The 18998-nt window shown below is 50.1% G+C and overlaps 1 gene segment (V, D, J or C); it reads right to left on the bottom strand.

Annotated features, from left to right (window-relative positions):
• Positions 1-15739: 15739 nt before the first annotated feature.
• Positions 15740-16277, bottom strand: LOC117870253. The segment is given in 2 exon segments: positions 15740-16092; positions 16178-16277. Coding segments are annotated over 2 exon segments (399 nt in total).
• Between the last annotated feature and the right edge of the window lie 2721 nt (positions 16278-18998).

Below are 18998 nucleotides of genomic sequence, written 5' to 3'. Positions count from 1 at the left end.
TGGCAAGTGAGCAGTGAAGTCTTGCAGTGACATGTGATCATGTCACCTGAACTGGAATCCATCTTTAACCTGGTGCTTTTCCAGTGAGGGGGAGTGGAAACCCAGAGGGACAAAGAGTTCCCGCCTTATGCAAAAGAGATATAAAGGGGTGGACGAGAACAGAGAAGGAGAGGCCGTCATGAAGAATCCCCTAGCTATCACCTGAGCTGGAACAAGAGCTGTACCAGGGGAAAGAATTGTGCCCAGGCCTGGAAGGTGTCCAGTCTGAGAAAAACTTACTGAAGCATCTCTGAGGGTGAGATTATCCGTATTTAGTTTGATTAGACATAGATTTGCGCATTTTATTTTATTTTGCTTGGTGACTTACTTTGTTCTGTCTGTTACTACTTGGAACCACTTAAATCCTACTGTCTGTATTTAATAAAATCACTTTTTATTTAGTAATTTACTCAGAGTATGTATTAATACCTGGGGGGGGAGCAAACAACTGTGCATATCTCTCTATCAGTGTTATAGAGGGCGAACAATTTATGAGTTTGCCCTGCATAAGCTTTATGCAGGGTAAAACGGGTTTATTTGGGTTTAGACCCCATTGGGAGTTGGGCATCTGAGTGCTAAAGACAAGCACACTTCTGTGAGCTGTTTTCAGGTAAACTTGCAGCTTTGGGACAAGTGATTCAGACCCTGGGTCTGTGTTGGAGCAGACGGGAGTGTCTGGCTCAGCAAGACAGGGTGCTGGAGTCCTGAGCTGGCAGGGAAAACAGAAGCAGGGGTAGTCTTTGCACATCGGGTGGCAGCTCCCAAGAGGGTTTCTGTGATCCAACCCGTCACACTGGACATGGAAAACAACTCCACCATATAGACTGTCTGAATTAATGCTGATCAATGAGGTCACCAACATCTGAGTGTGGGACAGAGAGAGAGAGAAAGCAAGAGTGAGAAAAATCTGTGGGTTGGAAAACATATTTCTTTCAACTCTATACCTACATAAACAGCTCGTTTGTACATGGAACTTGCAGGTGCCCTTTGACTCCGCCTCTTCTAAAGTCTCCGGGTTCCACTTCAGCGCTGGGTCCCTCGGGCTCCTGGGAAGCGTCTGCAGTGGGTCTCCAGGGCGCAGTATACACGAAATTATTCCCATTACACCAATTCAGCGGAAATGCGATTTGTTGTCTCCCAAGACAATCCCAGGAACCCTCTGTATTTACAAAGGAGCAGCAGGAGACCGAAAAACACCTCCCGGTATCGCTGTGTGAGAGACTAGACCACAGTGACAAAGCCCATCACCAAAACCAACAGCGGGTTCACATCGTGTTTGGCTCTTGAAATGGCCAAATTTAAGAAAAGACAGGAACCAACCCCAACAGCCAACACAAAGGCAGTGATTTCTGCTCAGTTTTATTTTACAGAATCCCCGTATGAATGGGAAGTGGAGTCGGAATGGGAATCGAAGTGTGAACACGAATATGAATATCCATCGCAAATAACAATCTCCCTTCAGTGCTGCCTGAAGCGTCGCCAGACACGGACCACACTGACCAACGTCACATGGCCCTTGTGTGTGTGGAACGGGGCTCCAGAGCTGAGTCTCCCCTTCCCTCCCCTCACCACATCACTCTACAATAGCCAGGCCCTCGTTCCTGGGTGAGGAAATACAGTCACTGCAGGGAGCTGGTCATTCCTCCCAGGGATCTGAAAGTGCCAGGAGGATCCCAGCGCCCTGTGCCCGGCGCTGCACAGACACAGGACGGGACAGTCTGACTCCTGCACCCGGAGCAGTAGACATACCTTTATAAGAGACTCAAACTCCTTCCCTTGGCAATGTGAATTATTTCTGCTCATGTTCACAGCACAGTCTGGCTGTCGCACAGAGCGCTGGGCTCCTCGTTTCACTTTTGGATAAGGAAGTCATGAATACCTTTAGAAACAACTCTTCCCCCAGCATGTATAAAGGAAGGGCCTGTTCCTAGACAAGTTAGGTGATGGTGGAAAATTTGTTTTGCAGCCCCTACCTCACGAGCAGTGGGGCTGTGGAACGGCCGGCAACTGGGGGGGTCAGTGACTCGGGTCGGGTCACAGGGTTCAACTGGGCTGAGACACTCTCTGACTGGTGAAAATTCACCAGGGCGCAGAGCGAGGGCTGGGAATTAATTCCCTTCCCAGCCCCCTTCCCAGCAATGCCCAGCTCCTCTGAAAAGTGCAGGGAGCAGAGGGAAATATGTTGTGGGAAATTCAGACATGGATAGGGGCCAAGTGCTGCTTTCTTTACTCTTTGGGAATCTCCCATTCACCTCAGTGAGGCTTCTGGTTTGAGGAGAGCTGGTAGCGCTCTGCGAAGGGTCTATGCTTTGAACTGCAGTGGGCTGCATCCCCCTCTGGAGCTGTGCAATGGAAACGTAACAGTGAATGTTTTAGGTTTTTTACTCCGTTTGTTCTTTCTCACCTTTGTGGCCAAGGCTGTGTCGTTTGCGCCACTGCTGCCCCCAAGTGGCGCAGGGTTGAAATGGGATTTCTTCCGCTCTGGTTTTTGTATTAGCACTATTCGGCTACCTCCCACTGTGTGTCTGGCACAGTGATACCGGGCAGTGTCCTCGGGCTTCAGGCTGGTCATTTGCAGATACAGCAGGTTGTTGGGATTGTCCCTGGAGATGGTGAATCGACCTTGAACAGCCGGGGAGTACCACTGGCTCGATCCATCCGAGTTAATCTGAGCCACCCACTCCAGCCCCTTCCCGGGAGCCTGTCAGACCCAATCCATGTTGTAGCTGGTGAAGGTGAACCCGGAGGCTTTGCCGGAGAGGTGGGGAGAGTCTCCGGGCTCTTTCGCATCTCCTTTGGACTCCACCATCTGCACTTGGGACCAGACACCTGGGAATAAGGACATGTTACAAATATTGGTATAAAACAACAATAGTATAATATTATTTTAACTCTGCCAGTGATTCAGTGGAAACAATACCTTCCAGAGCCACCACAGTGAACATGAAAAGGAGCCAAAATCTCATTTTCGCTGGTGCTGGAGGGGAAAGTTCTCAGAGCGAATGTCTGATAACCGCACAGACACAGGGGACTGGGGACCGTGTTCCCAGGTGCAGCCGGGCAGAGAGAGACACAGATTTTAACAGCCAACTGGAACTGGAATTTACATATTTCCCTTTTTATAAGCGGTACAAACATCTCTCCTTGGTCAGCAGGATGCCTGTGACTAAGGCTCAGAGGGGATTCTCTGGGTTTGTGCAGCGCCCAGCACAGTGTGCTGGGGTCCGGAATATCCTTTCGCCGAAGGGAGAAATCACCAGTTGCCTTCTACGCCCTCAAATCTCTAGACGTGGCTCTAGGGCTCGACCCAAACGTTATTGCAATGAACACAGATACTCCTCTTAGATTTAGAGGGCGTTGGATGAAACCTCGAAGGAGAACTTTTATTTATTTATTTACTTACTTATTTATTGGCTAGAGAACAAAGCAATGTCTTGGTCAACAAGGTGTGAAAGATACATTTTTCCTATAAGATTGTATTGGAAGTATAGTGGTAGATTTCCCACCTTTAAAAAAAGTTAAATGGCGTTTAGGACTCTGCTTCTCCACCAATTTCAACATGATTTGAGCATCTAAATCCCCGAGTCCCATTGAGAATCCCAGCCACAGCTACTTCATTTTGTGCACTTTTCTTCTCCAATAATCTCCTCCTGTATTGATGCTTTTCACTGCGGGTGTCTGATAAATGCCAGCTTCAAACGACTAACTCTTCTTTCGGGCTGGGATTTTCATAGGAAACTAAGAGAGTTAGGAGCCCAATTCCTATTGATTTCACAGAGCTTTCAGGGTTCTAGTTCCCATAGACCCACTTTTGGTGGCCTTTTGTTATTGTGAAGGTCAGACTAGATGATCACAAGGGTTCCTTCTGGTCTTGAAATCTATGAAAAATCCCTTGTTAAATAATGCCACATCCTTTGAGAATATAAGAATGGCGACCTTGGGTCAGACCAATGGTCCATCTACCTCAGTATCCTGTCTTCCAATAGTGGCCAGTGCCAGGTGCCCCAGAGGGAATGAACAGAACAAGTAATCATCAAGTGACCCATCCCCTGTTGCCCATTCCCAGCTTCTGACAAACAGAGGCTAGGGACACCATCCCTGCCCATCCTGGCTAATAGCCATTGATGGACCTATACTCCATGAACTTACCTAGTTCTTTTATGAACCCTTTTGTAGTCTTGGCCTTCCCAACACCCTCTGGCAAAGAGTTCCACAGGTTGACTGTGCTGTTGTGTGAAGAAATACTTCCTTTTGTTTGTTTTAAACCTGCTGCCTATTAATTTCATTGGGTGACCCAGAGTTCTTGTGTTACGTGGATAAGGGCATCAGTGGCTATCAGCCAAGATGGTCAGAGACAAAACCCCGTGTGTGTGTGTGGTGTGTTTGTGTTCATCACTTTTTCCTGCTATGGGGTGGAATGAGTCCTTCTCCATGTCTCTCTTTACAGGGAACAAGGTTGAGTAAACACAATTTATTGCTTTTCCCTCCTGTAAATATCCCCAGTGCCTCAGCCACTACAGGAGAAATTGCTGTCCAAGGGCCCTGAATGAGTGTGTGGAAATTACTTCCCCTTTTTGTACGAATGCTCTGCTCTGTGTCACTGTGTGCCTGCCTGGCGCAGTAATAGGTGGCGGTGTCTGCAGCTGTCAGCGAGCAGAGCTGCATGGAGAACTGGTTCTTGGCAGTGTCAGCAGAGATGGTGGTTCGGCCTTGGAGAGACGGGGCGTAGCCTGTGCTCCCGCCATACGGATACACCCATCCCATCCACTCCAGCCCTGTCCCGGGAGGCTGTCGGATCCAATGCCAGGCAGTATCGCTGCTAATGGAGGTCCCAGAGACAGCGCAGGTCAGTGTGAGGGTGTCTCCGGGCTTCACCGCCCCTGGGCCGGACTGGACCAGCTGGGTAGCGGACAGGACACCTAAGGGAATTAGAGTTAAATCGTAACTACCCTTTCCAAGGGCTCGGCGATCATTTCCCCACCGCCTCCCCTAGACACTCACAGGGCGAGATGGACAGCAAACACAGAGCAGATAACAAAGATTTCATCTTCGAGTAGGAGACTCAAGCAAAGGAAATCCAGTTCCCTGGCAGCCAAGTGTGTGTGAGAAGCCAGGGTTTGCCGTTATGTGGGGGAACCTGGAGCTGAGATTTGCATAAACATCACACACCCGCCACCGCACTTGAATAGAAGTTCATATTCTCTAGCTACTGCTGTTCAATCAGTTTCTAATTAGTGTCCACTTTGCCTCTTCCTTCCTTCCTCCTTCCTTCCTTCCGTCTGTCCGTCTTTCTTTCTTTCTTTCTTTCTTTCTTTCTTTCTTTCTTTCTTTCTTTCTTTCTTTCTTTCTTTCTTTCTTTCTTCATACACCCCCTCTATCTATCTATCTATCTATCTATCTATCTATCTATCTGACCAAGACATACACTAGAGTAAATATCCCTTTTTTTGTAGGGGCTTTTCAAACAGTATAGGGGTGTGTGATGTGACTCCTGCGCCCCTAGGGATTAAAATGAGATTTGGGGTGTGTGTGTGTGTGTGTGTGTGTGTGTGTGAAAGAGAGAGGGACGTGGTGAAATCTAGAAGTTCATAAGTGTGCTCTCTAGCTTGTTGTTCTTTCTTTCTTTCTTTCTTTCTTTCTTTCTTTCTTTCTTTCTGTTCCCCTACATTGGTGCCCATCACAATAAATTTTCAGTTCATGTTTGTGATTTTAAAGTTGTTGGTTCTTTGATATCCAAAGACCACAGGGAGCTTCATTTTGCAAAGATGGCTGTCTTTTTCCCCACTCCTGTACACAGATTTACAAGTCCTTTCCCTCCTGCTGACACCTTGAAACCCTGCAAACCACAGGACAGGCCCCAAGGGAAGTGTGTTTCCCACACAGGCTGCTCTAGAATTAACTCTCTGCCTTTCCGGGCTTTCATCGCCTTGGATTGGGGTCAGTCGAATTCCGTTCTGCTTGGGCGCAGCGCACCCTGCTGGTGAGACCCAAAGCTGCAGCTGCTGCTGCTTATGAAAAGGCTCGTTCAGCGCTGCCCGGGAGTGGGAATGAGAAGCCCGGTGAGAAGGGGAAATTCCTGATCTTCACCCTAGTGGCTCAGGCTCAACTTCTAGCCATAAGCGCCAGATTCCTCTCAGCGAAGAGCGCCGATTTCCCTGTGTGTCCCAGCCCCTTGTTTCCTCCCAGAGCAGCACTAGCTCCCTAGCCCAGCCCTGCTGTAGTAGGGTGGGTGAGTGGAAAACCCCTGGTGACAGGGGTTGGGGTGGTGCCCAGTTCCTTATTCTCCACGTTAAACATTGACCTCACGCGCTGACATAGCTGCTATCAAATGTATGAGCCTTTGATGCCATCCCAGCAATGAAATTTTACTATTATTAATTTTACTAAAGACATTACAGGCCTCAGCCAAGGTCATGCCCCCTGGTGCTGGGCGCTGTACAGACTCACAGTCAGAGAACGTTCCTGCTCCAAAGAGCCTATGATCCAAGTACGGAAGTCCCTATTTGTATAGAAGTGGAACTGAGGAAACCCCAGGAGGATTACTAAAGGATCATTTTATAATGAATATCAAAATATTGGTGATATTTGGTTATGGATTGCCACCCAATACACTCTAATGACTGGACATGTCCCCATGTATGCATAAAAACTCCTCCTTCACCACAATTCTCCAACATTTATCCTCATTCAACCTCTGTATAGTTTTTAACATAACTGGTGCAAGGTAATGTTGAAACAGGATATTAAAGAAATATTCTTTTATTGTGCTACAGCCAGAGACTGCCGGTTCTCTTTTCCAGATCAAATCCCATTCCTCTGGGCTAATTTGTCTACTCACATCCTGTCCCCAATGACTCAGGCATGAGATCTTATTGTTAATTTTACAGAAGACATTACAGGCACCAGCCAAGATCATGGTGCTGAGCGCTACACAGACACACAGTGTCTGTTCCAAGGAGCTTGCAATTTAGCAAGACAAGTGGCTATTTTTGTAGAGGGGGGAACCCAGGTTGAGAAAGGTCAAATGACTTGTTCAAGGTCACTTAACAAGTCTGTGGGGAGACAAGAATTGAACCCAAATCTTCTGAACACCGAGTCGAGCTCCTTTTCCTTAAAGCCATCTCTCCTCTCATGATACATTTCAATTCGGGGCTGATTTTCAGAGGTATTTGGCACCTGCAGCTCCCATTGATTTCAGGTAGAGCAGTGTGTGCGAAGTGAGGGTGAAATGTACAAGTCCTGAAGTGGTTTCTGAATTTGGGGCTCTCGGTATCTGGAGACCAGCATGAGATACAGAGAACTTGGTTCCCACGGGTGACACCCGCCCACTGCTCCAGCTGAGGCCAATGAGAGATACAGGATCTGAGCATCCTTTAGAGATCAGGCCCGAAAAGGTCTCAGTTAAGTGCCCAAAATATGAAGTATCATGAACCATCACCCCAGTCCTGGTGAGTCCCTGGGTGCACATTTCAGTGCGCAGCACAAGGAAGAGAAGTGTTTGAAATTCCTTGGTGGGATGGGGTGGGATGTAGGGGGAGAAACAGGGGCGGCTCCTGAGATCCCGCTGTCGGCAATGCCCTGTCTGTCTCCTCCCCTAGGGCACAAACCGAGTGTTGCAGTCGGCTGACTATTTAGAAATCCGCTTCCCATTTCTGCGCCAGTCCCGGCTTTGCTCTGTGTCACTGTGTCTCTGGCGCAGTAATAGGTGCTGGTGTTTGCATCTGTCCGGGAGCCGAGCTGGAGATAAACTTCATCCTTCGAGGTGTCCCTGGTGATGGTGACACGAGGTGTGAGAGCCAAGTTATATTCTGTGGTTCCTCCCCGTGCTGTGCTGCGGATAAACCCCATCCACTCCAGCCTTTTCCCAGGGGGCTGCCGGACCCAGCTCCAACAGTAGTTGCTGACTGAGACACCAGAGACTTTACAGGTGATACTGAGGGTCTCTCCAGCTTTCACCGCTCCCGGATGATCTGGATCAGCTGCACCTGAGAGACGACACCTGGGGAAAGGGAAACAAAGAGAAGATTGAATTAATCATGGAACAAATCTATGGATCGGTCCCTAATCTCCCTCCTTTCCCAGAGACACTCAGAGACAGGGGCAAGGAACAGGGAAAGGAAAAGCAGCAGAGATTTCATTCTAGTTTTCCTATGAGGGCAATCCCGCAATCGGCAGGACCGAGCAGTTCTGTGTCTGGGGAGAGACTGAAGCTCCTAGAACCAGGGGTTTGTATTTAACGGGAACCCCCCGGACAGGGATTTGCATGCGGATTCCCAGGCCGGGTATAAGAGATGACGGGGGTGAGCGCTCAGTACATGGTGCTGTCCCCTTCGGGACCCGTGTCCCCTTTACACCCCAGGAAGACCTCTTGGGTAGGAATCGCTAAGTGGGTTTCGCTCAGTGGGGCCAATCTACCAAAGCTTGCCTTTGTGATAGGTGGTCCATTACACCAAAAATCACAAAAATAGTCAGGTTATTGCCCTTCCCCGAGGACCAGTCACTTACCCCAGGTCAATTACTCTTTAGATCTGACACCAAAGACAAGACTTGTAGCCAGTCCTATAATGAGTTAACTAAAGATTTATTGGCTAAGAAAAAAGAAGGAAGAGAGTTATTTACTAGGTTAAAGCAGGTGAACATACCCTCACAAACCAGTTACAGTCTTAGCTTCTAAAAGGTGGTAGAAGCTTCTATAAGAAGCAAGTTCTGTGTGTCTTTTAGGGCTAACTGTGCTCAACTCAAGGGATCTTTTGCTTATGCTTAGTAATCCTTGCTTCTCAGAGTCCAAGCCGCATGAAGATCCAGTTTCTCCTTGTTATGGATTTTTATTCCATTCTCCCAGAGCTCAAACTAATGGATGGAGTCCAGCTGCACTTTTCCTGTTTGTGGGTGCGGGGGGGAAGCAATAAACAGAGTCTTTTGTTCTCTGATATTCCACAGTGATTCGTCTGTGTCAGGGTTTCTTCCCCACTCTGCACTCTAGGGTACAGATGTGGGGACCCGCATGAAAGCCCCCTAAGCTTATTTCTACCAGCTTAGGTTAAAACCTGGTATGCTGCCACCACCAAGTGATTTAACAAGAAACAGGGAAAGGACCACTTGGAGTTCCTCTTCCCCCAAAATATCCCCCCAAGCCCTTACACCCCCTTTCCTGGGGAGGCTTGAGAATAATCTCCTAACCAATTGGTTACAAAGTGAACAAAGACCCAAACCCCTGGGTCTTTGGACAATGGAAAAATCAGTCAGGTTCTTAAAAGAAGGATTTTATTAAAACGAAAAGGCAAAAATCATGTTGGTAAAATTAGGATGGAAAATAAGGCCTGGTCTACACTAGGCGTTTATGTCGAAGTTAGCGCCGTTACATCGAATTAACCCTGCACCCGTCCACACCGCGAAGGTATTTAGTTCGACATAGAGGTCTCTTTAATTCGACTTCTGTACTCCTCCCCGACGAGGGGAGTAGCGCTAAATTCGACATGGCCATGTCGAATTAGGCTAGGTGTGGATGGAAATCGACGCTAATAGCTCCAGGAGCTATCCCACAGTGCACCACTCTGTTGACGCTCTGGACAGCAGTAAGAGCTCGGATGTTCTGAACTGCCACACAGGAAAAGCCCCGGGAAAATTTGAATTTGAATTCCTTTTCCTGTCTGGCCAGTTTGAATCTCATTTCCTGTCTGGACATCGTGGCGAGCTCAGCAGCACTGGCAACGATGCAGAGCTCTCCAGCACTGATGGCAGTGCAATCTCAGAATAGAAAGAGGGCCCCAGCATGGACTGATCGGGAAGTCTTGGATCTCATCGCTGTGTGGGGCGATGAGTCCGTGCTTTCCGAGCTGCGATCCAAAAGACGGAATGCAAAGATCTATGAGAAGATCTCTAAAGACATGGCAGAGAGAGGATACAGCCGGGATGTAACGCAGTGCCGCGTGAAAATCAAGGAGCTGAGACAAGGCTACCAGAAGACCAAAGAGGCAAACGGACGCTCCGGATCCCATCCCCAGACATCCCGTTTCTACGAGGCACTGCATTCCATCCTCGGTGCGGCCGCCACCACTACCCCACCACTGACTGTGGACTCTGAGGATGGGATAGTGTCCACGGCCGGATCCTCGGACATGTTAGCGGACGGGGAAGATGAGGAAGGAGATGAGGAGGACGAGGCAGTCGACAGCGCTCACAACGCTGATTTCCCCGACAGCCAGGATCTCTTCATCACCCTTACAGAGATCCCCTACCAACCCTCCCCAGCCGTTACCCCGGACACAGAATCTGGTGAAGGATCATCCAGTAAGTGTTGTAAACATCTAAACATTTATTTGTAACAGAACATGATTATTAACAATTTAAAAAATGGGTTTCTCATGATTAGTTTGATTAACTTAACGGTTCAGTCATGGGCAGTGCAACTATTTGAAAAAAATCTAGCAATGTCCGGTTTTGCATGATTGTCCTGCCCAAGCCGCTCTACTGTTTAGTCCCTGCTACTGCAGCTACAGTAAGATGCGGTCTATATGTCCGGGGATGGAGCAGAAATCCTCCTGGGACATCTCAAGGAAGCTCTCCTGCAGGTAATTTGAAATCCGCTGCATTAGGTTCTTGGGGAGAGCGGCCTTATTGGGTCCTCCGTAGTAGGACACGTTGCCGCGCCACGAGACTAGCAAGTACTCCGGAATCATTGCTTGGCACAGCATGGCGGCATACGGCCCTGGTCTTTGAAGGCTTTCCCGGAGCATTCTCTGTCTGTCGCTCTCAGAGATCCTCATGAGGGTGATGTCGCTCATGATGACCTGCTTTGAATGAGGTAGGGGAATGTTAGTGTTGGGACTGCTTTACCGTTCCTTTACAGAACTGTAACCGCTGGTTTGCAGCCACGCGGTGGAGGCGGGAGAGGGTCAGCCGAAAGGGATCGTTCCCGGGGACAGCCGCGAGGGTGTGGGACAGAAGCAGACTTCCTGCTTGCCGGATTGCTGGCAGCAGGGACCGACATTGATTTCAATGTGAAATGAGGCCATTGCTAATATTAAAGTTTTAAGCTGCCACGAATCTACGGCTTACCATGTCTGCGTGCAAGAGCAATTCCGTTGTCCTGACAGGGTTCTCAAAAGTGCTCTGCAAAACCCCAGACACTGAATGCGAAGGCCGAGAATTCGACCTTGTGCTGAGTGCGCATGTGATAGGTGCTGTGCATGGTCCTGTTCACAGAGAAAGACTATGTTCTTTGTTCACAACTACATTTATCTTTCTGAGGAATTCACTCCCTTTTTCCCATTCCCACAGCCCCATCTGCGACTGTCTCACAACCTAGCCTGTCATCACACTCCCAGAGGCTAGGGAGGATTAGGCATAAGAAGAAGAGGACACGGGAGGACATGTTCTCCGAGCTTATAGCCTGCTCCAGAGCACAGGCAGCACAGCAGACCCAGTGGCGGGAGAACTTGTCCCAAATGCACCAAGCCAACATGGATCGGGAGGAGAGGTGGCGTCAGGAAGACCAGCAGGCGACTCAAACCCTGCTTGGACTACTGAGGGAGCAAACGGACACGCTCCGGCGCCTTGTGGATGTTCTGCAGGAACGGAGGCAGGAGGACAGAGCCCCGCTGCAGTCCATCTCTAACCGCCCTCCCCCGCCACCAAGTCCCATACCCACCTCACCCAAAGTGCAAAGAAGGAGAGGCGGCAGAGTCCCTGCTAACTCTCACTCCACCCCTGCAGAGAGCTCGAGCAGCAGAAGGCTCTCATTCCCCAAAGTTTGACAAGTTCTTTCCTTCCCGCCTGACACAAGCCCCCGTCCAAGTTTCACTTCCCAGTCCCATGTGTAGTTGATAATAAAAAATATGTTTCTGTTAACTACTGTTTCCATCATGTTCTTTTGGAGGAGGGGGGGAAAGGGGGTTGGTAATTGGACAGGACAGTCACCTTTGGCAGGGTACATAGTCGGGGGCAGGCACAGCAGCAGGGCACATACATAGTGCAGTGATGCAGTGACTACTTACCCTGGTTAGTCTGGGAGGTTCTTTTCATGTTATGTAGTGGGGGGTGGGTTGCTCTGTGACTTTGTGGCAGGGGAGGGCAGTTAGAGATCTTAAGCGGCGGTCCTTAGGCAGGATCACAGAGCCACACAGCAGGGGATCTGTAACCGTCCCCCCCCTGCCACAAAGTCACATAGACCCCCCATACACACAGTCCCTATCAGGAGGGGTGACAGGCTCCGTTGAAAGAACCATCCCACCGCAGCGGAGCCTGTCAGTCCTTGAGTTTAGAAGCTGCATTCGCGCGACTACACTACACCCGCTCCGCACCACAGTCTGCGTCCCAGTTTTTAAAAATTCCCGCGAAAACAGTATTAAAGAAAACGGTGTGCTTTAACAAAGTAGAACTATTTTTATTTTGAAACGTGTGTTGGAAGTGGGGTGAAGGCTTCTCTGTACACAAAATTAGAAAGTCACAGGTTACCCTGCTCACTCAGGAACTTTGCTTTCAAAGCCTCCCGGATGCACAGCGCTTCCCGCTGGTCTCTTCTAATCGCCCGGCTGTCTGGCTGTGAGTAATCAGTAGCCAGGCTAATTTCCTCAACCTCCCACCCCGCCATAAAGGTCTCCCCCTTGCTCTCACAGAGATTGTGGAGCACACAGCAAGCTGCTATAACAATGGGGATATTGGTTTCGCTGAGATCACAGCGAGTCAGCAAGCTTCTCCATCTCCCCTTGAGACGTCCAAAAGCACACTCCACCACCATTCTGCACTTGCTCAGCCGGTAGTTGAAGAGTTCTTTTTCAGTGTCCAGGGCACCTGTATAGGGCTTCATGAGCCAGGGCATTAGCGGGTAGGCTGGGTCCCCGAGGATGACTATAGGCATCTCCACATCCCCAACAGTTATTTTGTGGTCCGGGAAGTAAATACCTTCCTGCAGCCGTCTAAACAGACCAGAGTTCCTGAAAACACGAGCGTCATGAACCTTGCCCGGCCATCCCACGTAGATGTTGGTAAAACGTCCCCTGTGGTCCACCAGTGCTTGCAGCACCATGGAAAAGTAGCCCTTTCTGTTAATGTACTGGCTGGCCTGGTGGTCCGGTGCCAGGATAGGGATGTGAGTTCCATCTATGGCCCCACCGCAGTTTGGGAATCCCATCGCTGCGAAGCCATCTATGATCGCCTCCAAGTTTCCCAGGGTCACTACCTTTGGCAGCAGTACATCAACGATTGCCTTGGCTACTTGCATCACAACAACCCCCACGGTAGATTTGCCCACCCCAAACTGGCTCGCGACTGACCGGTAGCAGTCAGGCATTGCAAGCTTCCAGAGGGCTATGGCCACTCGCTTCTGGACAGTCAGGGCTGGTCGCATCCGGGTGTCATTGCGCTTCAGGGCAGGGGACAGCAACTCACAAAGTTCAAGGAAAGTTCCCTTCCGCATGCGGAAGTTTCGCAGCCACTGTGATTCATCCCAGACCTGCAGCACTATGCGGTCCCACCACTCAGTGCTTGTTTCCCGGGCCCAGAATCGCCGTTCCACGGCATCAACATGACCCATTGCCACCGTGATGTCCTCGGCGCTGGGTCCCCTGCTTTCTGAGAGGTCTGTGCTACTCTCAGACTTCAGGCCATCACCGCGTTGACGTAGCCTCCTCGCCTGACTTTTCTGCATCTGCCTCAGGGCAACCTGTATGATAAGCTGCGAGGCGTTGAGAGCGGCCACAACTGCAGCGATGGTTGCAGCGGGCTCCATGCTCACAGTGCTGTGGCGTCCGCGCTGTCAATGACTTGAAAAGTGCGCGAAATGATTTCCCGCCGGCGCTTTCAGGGAGGGAGGGAGGGCGGGAGTGAGTGATGGATGGATGACGACAGTTACCCAAAAGCACCCTCGACACATTTTTTTACCCAGAAGGCATTGGTGGCTCGACCCAGAATTCCAATGGGCAGCGGGGACTGCGGGAACTGTGGGATAGCTGCCCACAGTGCACCGCTTCCAATGTCGACGCTTTCCCCGTTAGTGTGGACTCACAAAGTCGAATTACTGTCCTTAGTGTGGACACACACGTTCGACTTTGCAATATCGATTCCAAATATTCGATTTAAGTAAAATCGAACTACTCTCGTAGTGTAGACAAGGCCTAACTTTACAGGGTAATCAGATTCAAAGAGCCCAGAGGAACCCCCTCTAGCCTTAGTTTCAAAGTTACAACAAAACAGGGATAAACCTCCCTCTAGCAAAGGGAACATTCACAAGTTGAGAAAACAAAGATAAACTAACACGCCTTGTCTGCCTATTACTTACAAGTTTCAAATATGAGAGACTTGTTCAGAAAAATTTGAAGAGCATGAATTGATGTCCGGTCCCTCTTAGTCCCAAGAGCGAACAACAACCAAAACAAAGAGCACAATCAACCCCGCCCCCCCAAGATTTGAAAGTATCTTGTCCCCTTATTGGTCCTTTGGGTCAGGTGTCAGCCAGGTTACCTGAGCTTCTTAACCCTTTACAGGTAAAAGGATTTTGGTGCCTTTGGCCAGGAGGGATTTTATAGTATTGTATACAGGAGGGTTGTTACCCTTCCCTTTCTAGTTATGACAGTCTGGTATCTATGGGCCTATGCTGGGCATATAAAATAAATCTAAACAATGTAAACGTGTTGTCCATAGGAATGAATCTCTCCTGCAAATGTCTGATGGGGAAACAGCTCAAACTGCAGTGGGAGAAAGGCTGGTTTCAGGCACCGGAGAGTGACAATAGGTTTAAATGAAAGCGGACGGAACTGGGCATGGAGAGAAGATGCAGTCTGTGGGCTCTGTCAGAACAAGGGCTGTGACTGTAGAAACAAAGGGTGGGGAGATACAGCAAAGAGATGAAGCACTTTATCTTGGGGTCCGTTTTCAAACAGAACAGTTGTGTGTGTCATTCCTGCCCTCTGCTGGAAGCAATTCCCCCTGGTGCTGACAGGACTGGAGGTGATACTTACAGGTGATACTGAGGGTCTCTCCGGGCTTCATCGCTCCTGGGCTGATCTAGACAAGCTGCACCGGGGAGAGGCCACCTGGGGAAAGGGGAACAGAGCTGAGTTTGGCCTGGAACCGGTGCATTCCCCACCTCAGTGTTTCTCAGCGTCCCATGAAATACTCACCCGATGGGGCGTCGAATAGGAAAAGGGAGAAGGGCACTGGGTAGTGACAGTGTCATGGTGATTGTTAATGGAGACACTCCCCAGCAGGCAGGACCAGGCAGTTCTGTGTCTGGGGGGAGATTGAGGCTCCTAGAACCAGGGCTTTGTATTTAACAGGAACCCCCGGGCAGGGATTTGCATGCAGGTCTCACCGAGCGGGGATGGGATCTGAATGGGGCCGGCAGGGGGGCTCTATGCACAGGGGAGAAGCAACGAGCGGTGTTAAAGCTCCTGCTCTCTAGGTAAAGGTCAGAGAGATTTGATGACAACACAGAAGTCTCGACTCTTTGGTGCCGATTTACCCACTGGAACAGGAGCTGCCGTGTGGGCGACGAAATGTTCTGCTGGGAGAACATCAGCCAATATGATCCCAAAAGGAAAACACACACAGACAGACAGACATACACACACACTCTGACAGAAAGACACACGCATGGATACACACAGATACATACATACAGACACAAACACACACACAGTCTGTGTGCAGGGGACGGGGTCTGCACTCAGCACTCCCAGCTGAACTGGCCTCACTGCTCTGTTTAAAATCCGCTTCCCCTTTTTGTACGGTCCCTGCTCTGCTGTGTCACCGTGTCTCTGGCGCAGTAATAGGTGCCGGTGTCTGCAGCTGTCAGCGAGCTCAGCCGCAGATAGTATTTGGTGTTGGAAGAATCCACGGAGATGGTGATTCGGCCTTGGAGAGACGGGGCGTAGCTTGTTCCCCCTTTCCAGTATCCCATCCACTCCAGCGCTTGGCCCGGGGCCTGGCGTAGCCAATTCCAGTAGTAGCTGCTAGTGATGGTGCCCCCGGTGACAGTGCAGGTGAGTGTGAGGGTCTCTCCAGGCTTCACCACCCCTGGGCCGGACTCCTGGAGCTGGAGCTGGGACAGGACACCTGGGAAAAGCAGGGATTGGTCAGATTCAAACCCACCTTCCCCTCAAACCAGCGCCGCCTCCCGCAGCCTCCCGCAGCCACTTACCCGGGGCCAGAGCCAGGAGGAGCACAGGGAGGAGCAGAGAGTTCATTGTGAGCTAGGCGGGGACGACACAGAGCTCGCAAGGGGCAGCTCAGCGCCTGGGGACTGCTTGTCTGGGCGCCCTGGGGCTGCTACTTCAACACAGAGCCCGGGGCGGGAATTTGCATAACATAGGAGTGCCCAAAGGAGGGGAGAGACAGAGCTGATAAAAAGGACAGGGTGGGGGCCCTCTGCCTCTCTGTGCCCACACTGGACAGATGGAGTGTGTTACACACACACACACACACACACACACACACACACGCTTTGCCGATTGCGGCGGGGAGGAAAATACAAAAATCCATAGTGAATTAAACTCTCACACCTCACTCCTGTATCTCTCATCAGTTTCTGGTGTCAATTCATTCACTCGTGTAGACAAAGGCCGCTCTGAAGAAGTCGAAATTCGGGCCCAGGAACTTCAATTATTCTTATTCGGTACCTTTCCCATTTCAAAGCCCCAATCACTTCCCCCGATGCTTCCCAAACTCAACAATTATTGATGATTGATACCTGTTGATTGGTTATTGATAGGATGCACAGGGACGTGGCTGGGCAGGCAGTTAGCTGGCTCTATTACGGTATTAAGGGGAACTTGCGGTCCAGATCCCCTCGACATCTTCGCAAATCTCACCCTTATGTTTCCAAGGACAAGGGGCGCAGTTTGTGGCGGGTTTTGGCCAGTGCTCTTCTCTTCCAGAACAACACGTTGGCAGAAGGGTTTGTGCGACTTTAAATAGGCTCCGAGATCTTCCATTCCAGCGCTGGGGATGGGTCACTTTCGGGGCGGGGGCAGGGTGTATGCCGGGGATCTCTCAGTGAAATAACTTCGAATTGGCACCATGATCTCTGCTCCAGCCCCTGCACTGACACACCAGCTCTGAAGCTGATCTGACTATGTGGGGACGTCAACCCAGATTCATTATTCGGCTTCAAGCCAAATCCCTGTTGCAACTTTCACTGTGGCACTGCTAGCAGTGGCCGCATAATCTTTCATTTCTGTGATGTGTCCAGTCCTCTCCAACCCCCAATTGAAATCCTGTCTGTGTTACAGTGTCTGCTTCCATTTCATTCTCTGCCACAGACTCCCTGAGCGTCCCTGAGCAAGTCACTTAGTCTAGCTGCTCCTCACTTCCCCCTCTGTTAAATGGGAATAACGGCACCCCCGCCTCACAGGGATGTGGTGAGGAGAAATACATTGGTAAGAGTGTGCGGCTCAGATATTGCGGTGATGGGAGCCATAAAATTATCAAAGATAGAAAAATACACGATCACAGTGTGTCCCTGCCTCAGTTCCTGATACGGACTTACCAGCCTCCTAGAAGTGCAGTGAGGCTCAGTACAGATTGTAAGGCACTCGGCTAACATGGTAGTGGGCGCCCTTAAGAGAGATCGATAGAGAGGGAGAGAGAAAGAAGCAATGGCTGGAAAGTCAATCAATATTCCCAGCTGGAGAGGGAACAGACACTCTCCAGACCGGGGAAGAGTTGTGTGTGTGTATTGCTGGAGTGAATGAGCCCTGGTTTGGGGCGGCAAACAGGAAAAGGGAGAAGGGCAGTGACGAAGTCCTGGTGGTTGTTAATGGAGAAACTCCCCAGCGGGCAGGACCGGGCAGTTCTGTGTCTGGGAAGACACTGAGGCTCCTAGAACTAGGGGTTGGTATTTAAACAGGAACCCCCCGGGGCAGGGATTTGCATGCGGGTTCCCCAGGTTGGTATAAGAGATGACAGGGGAGGAGGTTGTGAAGGCTAGGACTATAAATAACAGGGTTTAAAAGAGAACTAGATAAATTCATGGAGGTTAAGTCCATGAATGGCTATTAGCCAGGATGGGTAAGGAATGGTGTCCCTAGCCTCTGTCTGTCAGAGGGTGGAGATGGATGACAGGAGAGAGATCACTTGATCATTACCTGTTAGGTTCACTCCCGCTGGAACACCTGGCAGACAGGAAACTGGGTTGGATGGACCTTTGGTCTGACCCAGTACGGCCATTCTTATGTTCTTATGTTATATTCATAGGCTAGTTCCAATCAAGGGAGCACATGCAGGTGCTAGTGAGAGATATTCATGCCCTCTAAGTGGATTTGAACCTCCTTCAGAGAAGTCTGAAGTTGAAGAACCAAATGTTCTCGTTGATCCAATTTCAACGCATGGGGTCCTGAAATTGGGGCTCTTAAACATCGGAGGGGAGCAAGGTTTGTGATCAGAGGGTTGAAATTTAAATTTTTTTTTTTGTTGGCCCAATTCCAGTCTGTACAAACCGGGCTTATGAAATCCCTCCAAAATGGCAATATGCCCATAGAATTTAAACCAAAGTGCTGGCATGAGCTTGTCACAATGTGTGCACTATAATGGAACTACTGGGACCTTGCTGAATCAAGTCATGTCCAGCTAAAGTCCTGTTTAGCAGATCCCAGTTTACGAGGAATCGTGTGATATTCTTGCCTGCTGGCATGATCAGAGACAGCTGCAGTTCCTCTCCGGGTAACGGAGGTGTCTGAGTTCCAATGACAATGATGACACGTAGGGGTATGGTTGTTCCCCAATCAGCGGAGCAAACCAGGGCCACCCTCCACCTTCCGCCACCCAGGAGGCTGTCCCTGGGTGTGTTTGATGGTGTACATACTCTCCAGTGGCACTCTGCGTGCAGTTGGCAGTGCTTTCCCAGGGGGAACCTGAGGAGTTGCCAACAGCATAGAGCGACACTGCAGGGCCAGGGAGTTGCTCCCGTTCCCATAGAATCCATGCATGTGGCACAGCAAATTTGCTTCCTGGGCTCCAGCTGA

This window comes from Trachemys scripta, unplaced genomic scaffold (assembly GCF_013100865.1).
Source record: "Trachemys scripta elegans isolate TJP31775 unplaced genomic scaffold, CAS_Tse_1.0 scaffold_115, whole genome shotgun sequence".
Lineage (NCBI taxonomy): Eukaryota > Metazoa > Chordata > Testudines > Emydidae > Trachemys > Trachemys scripta.
This window is presented reverse-complemented; position numbering and strand designations above follow the sequence as displayed.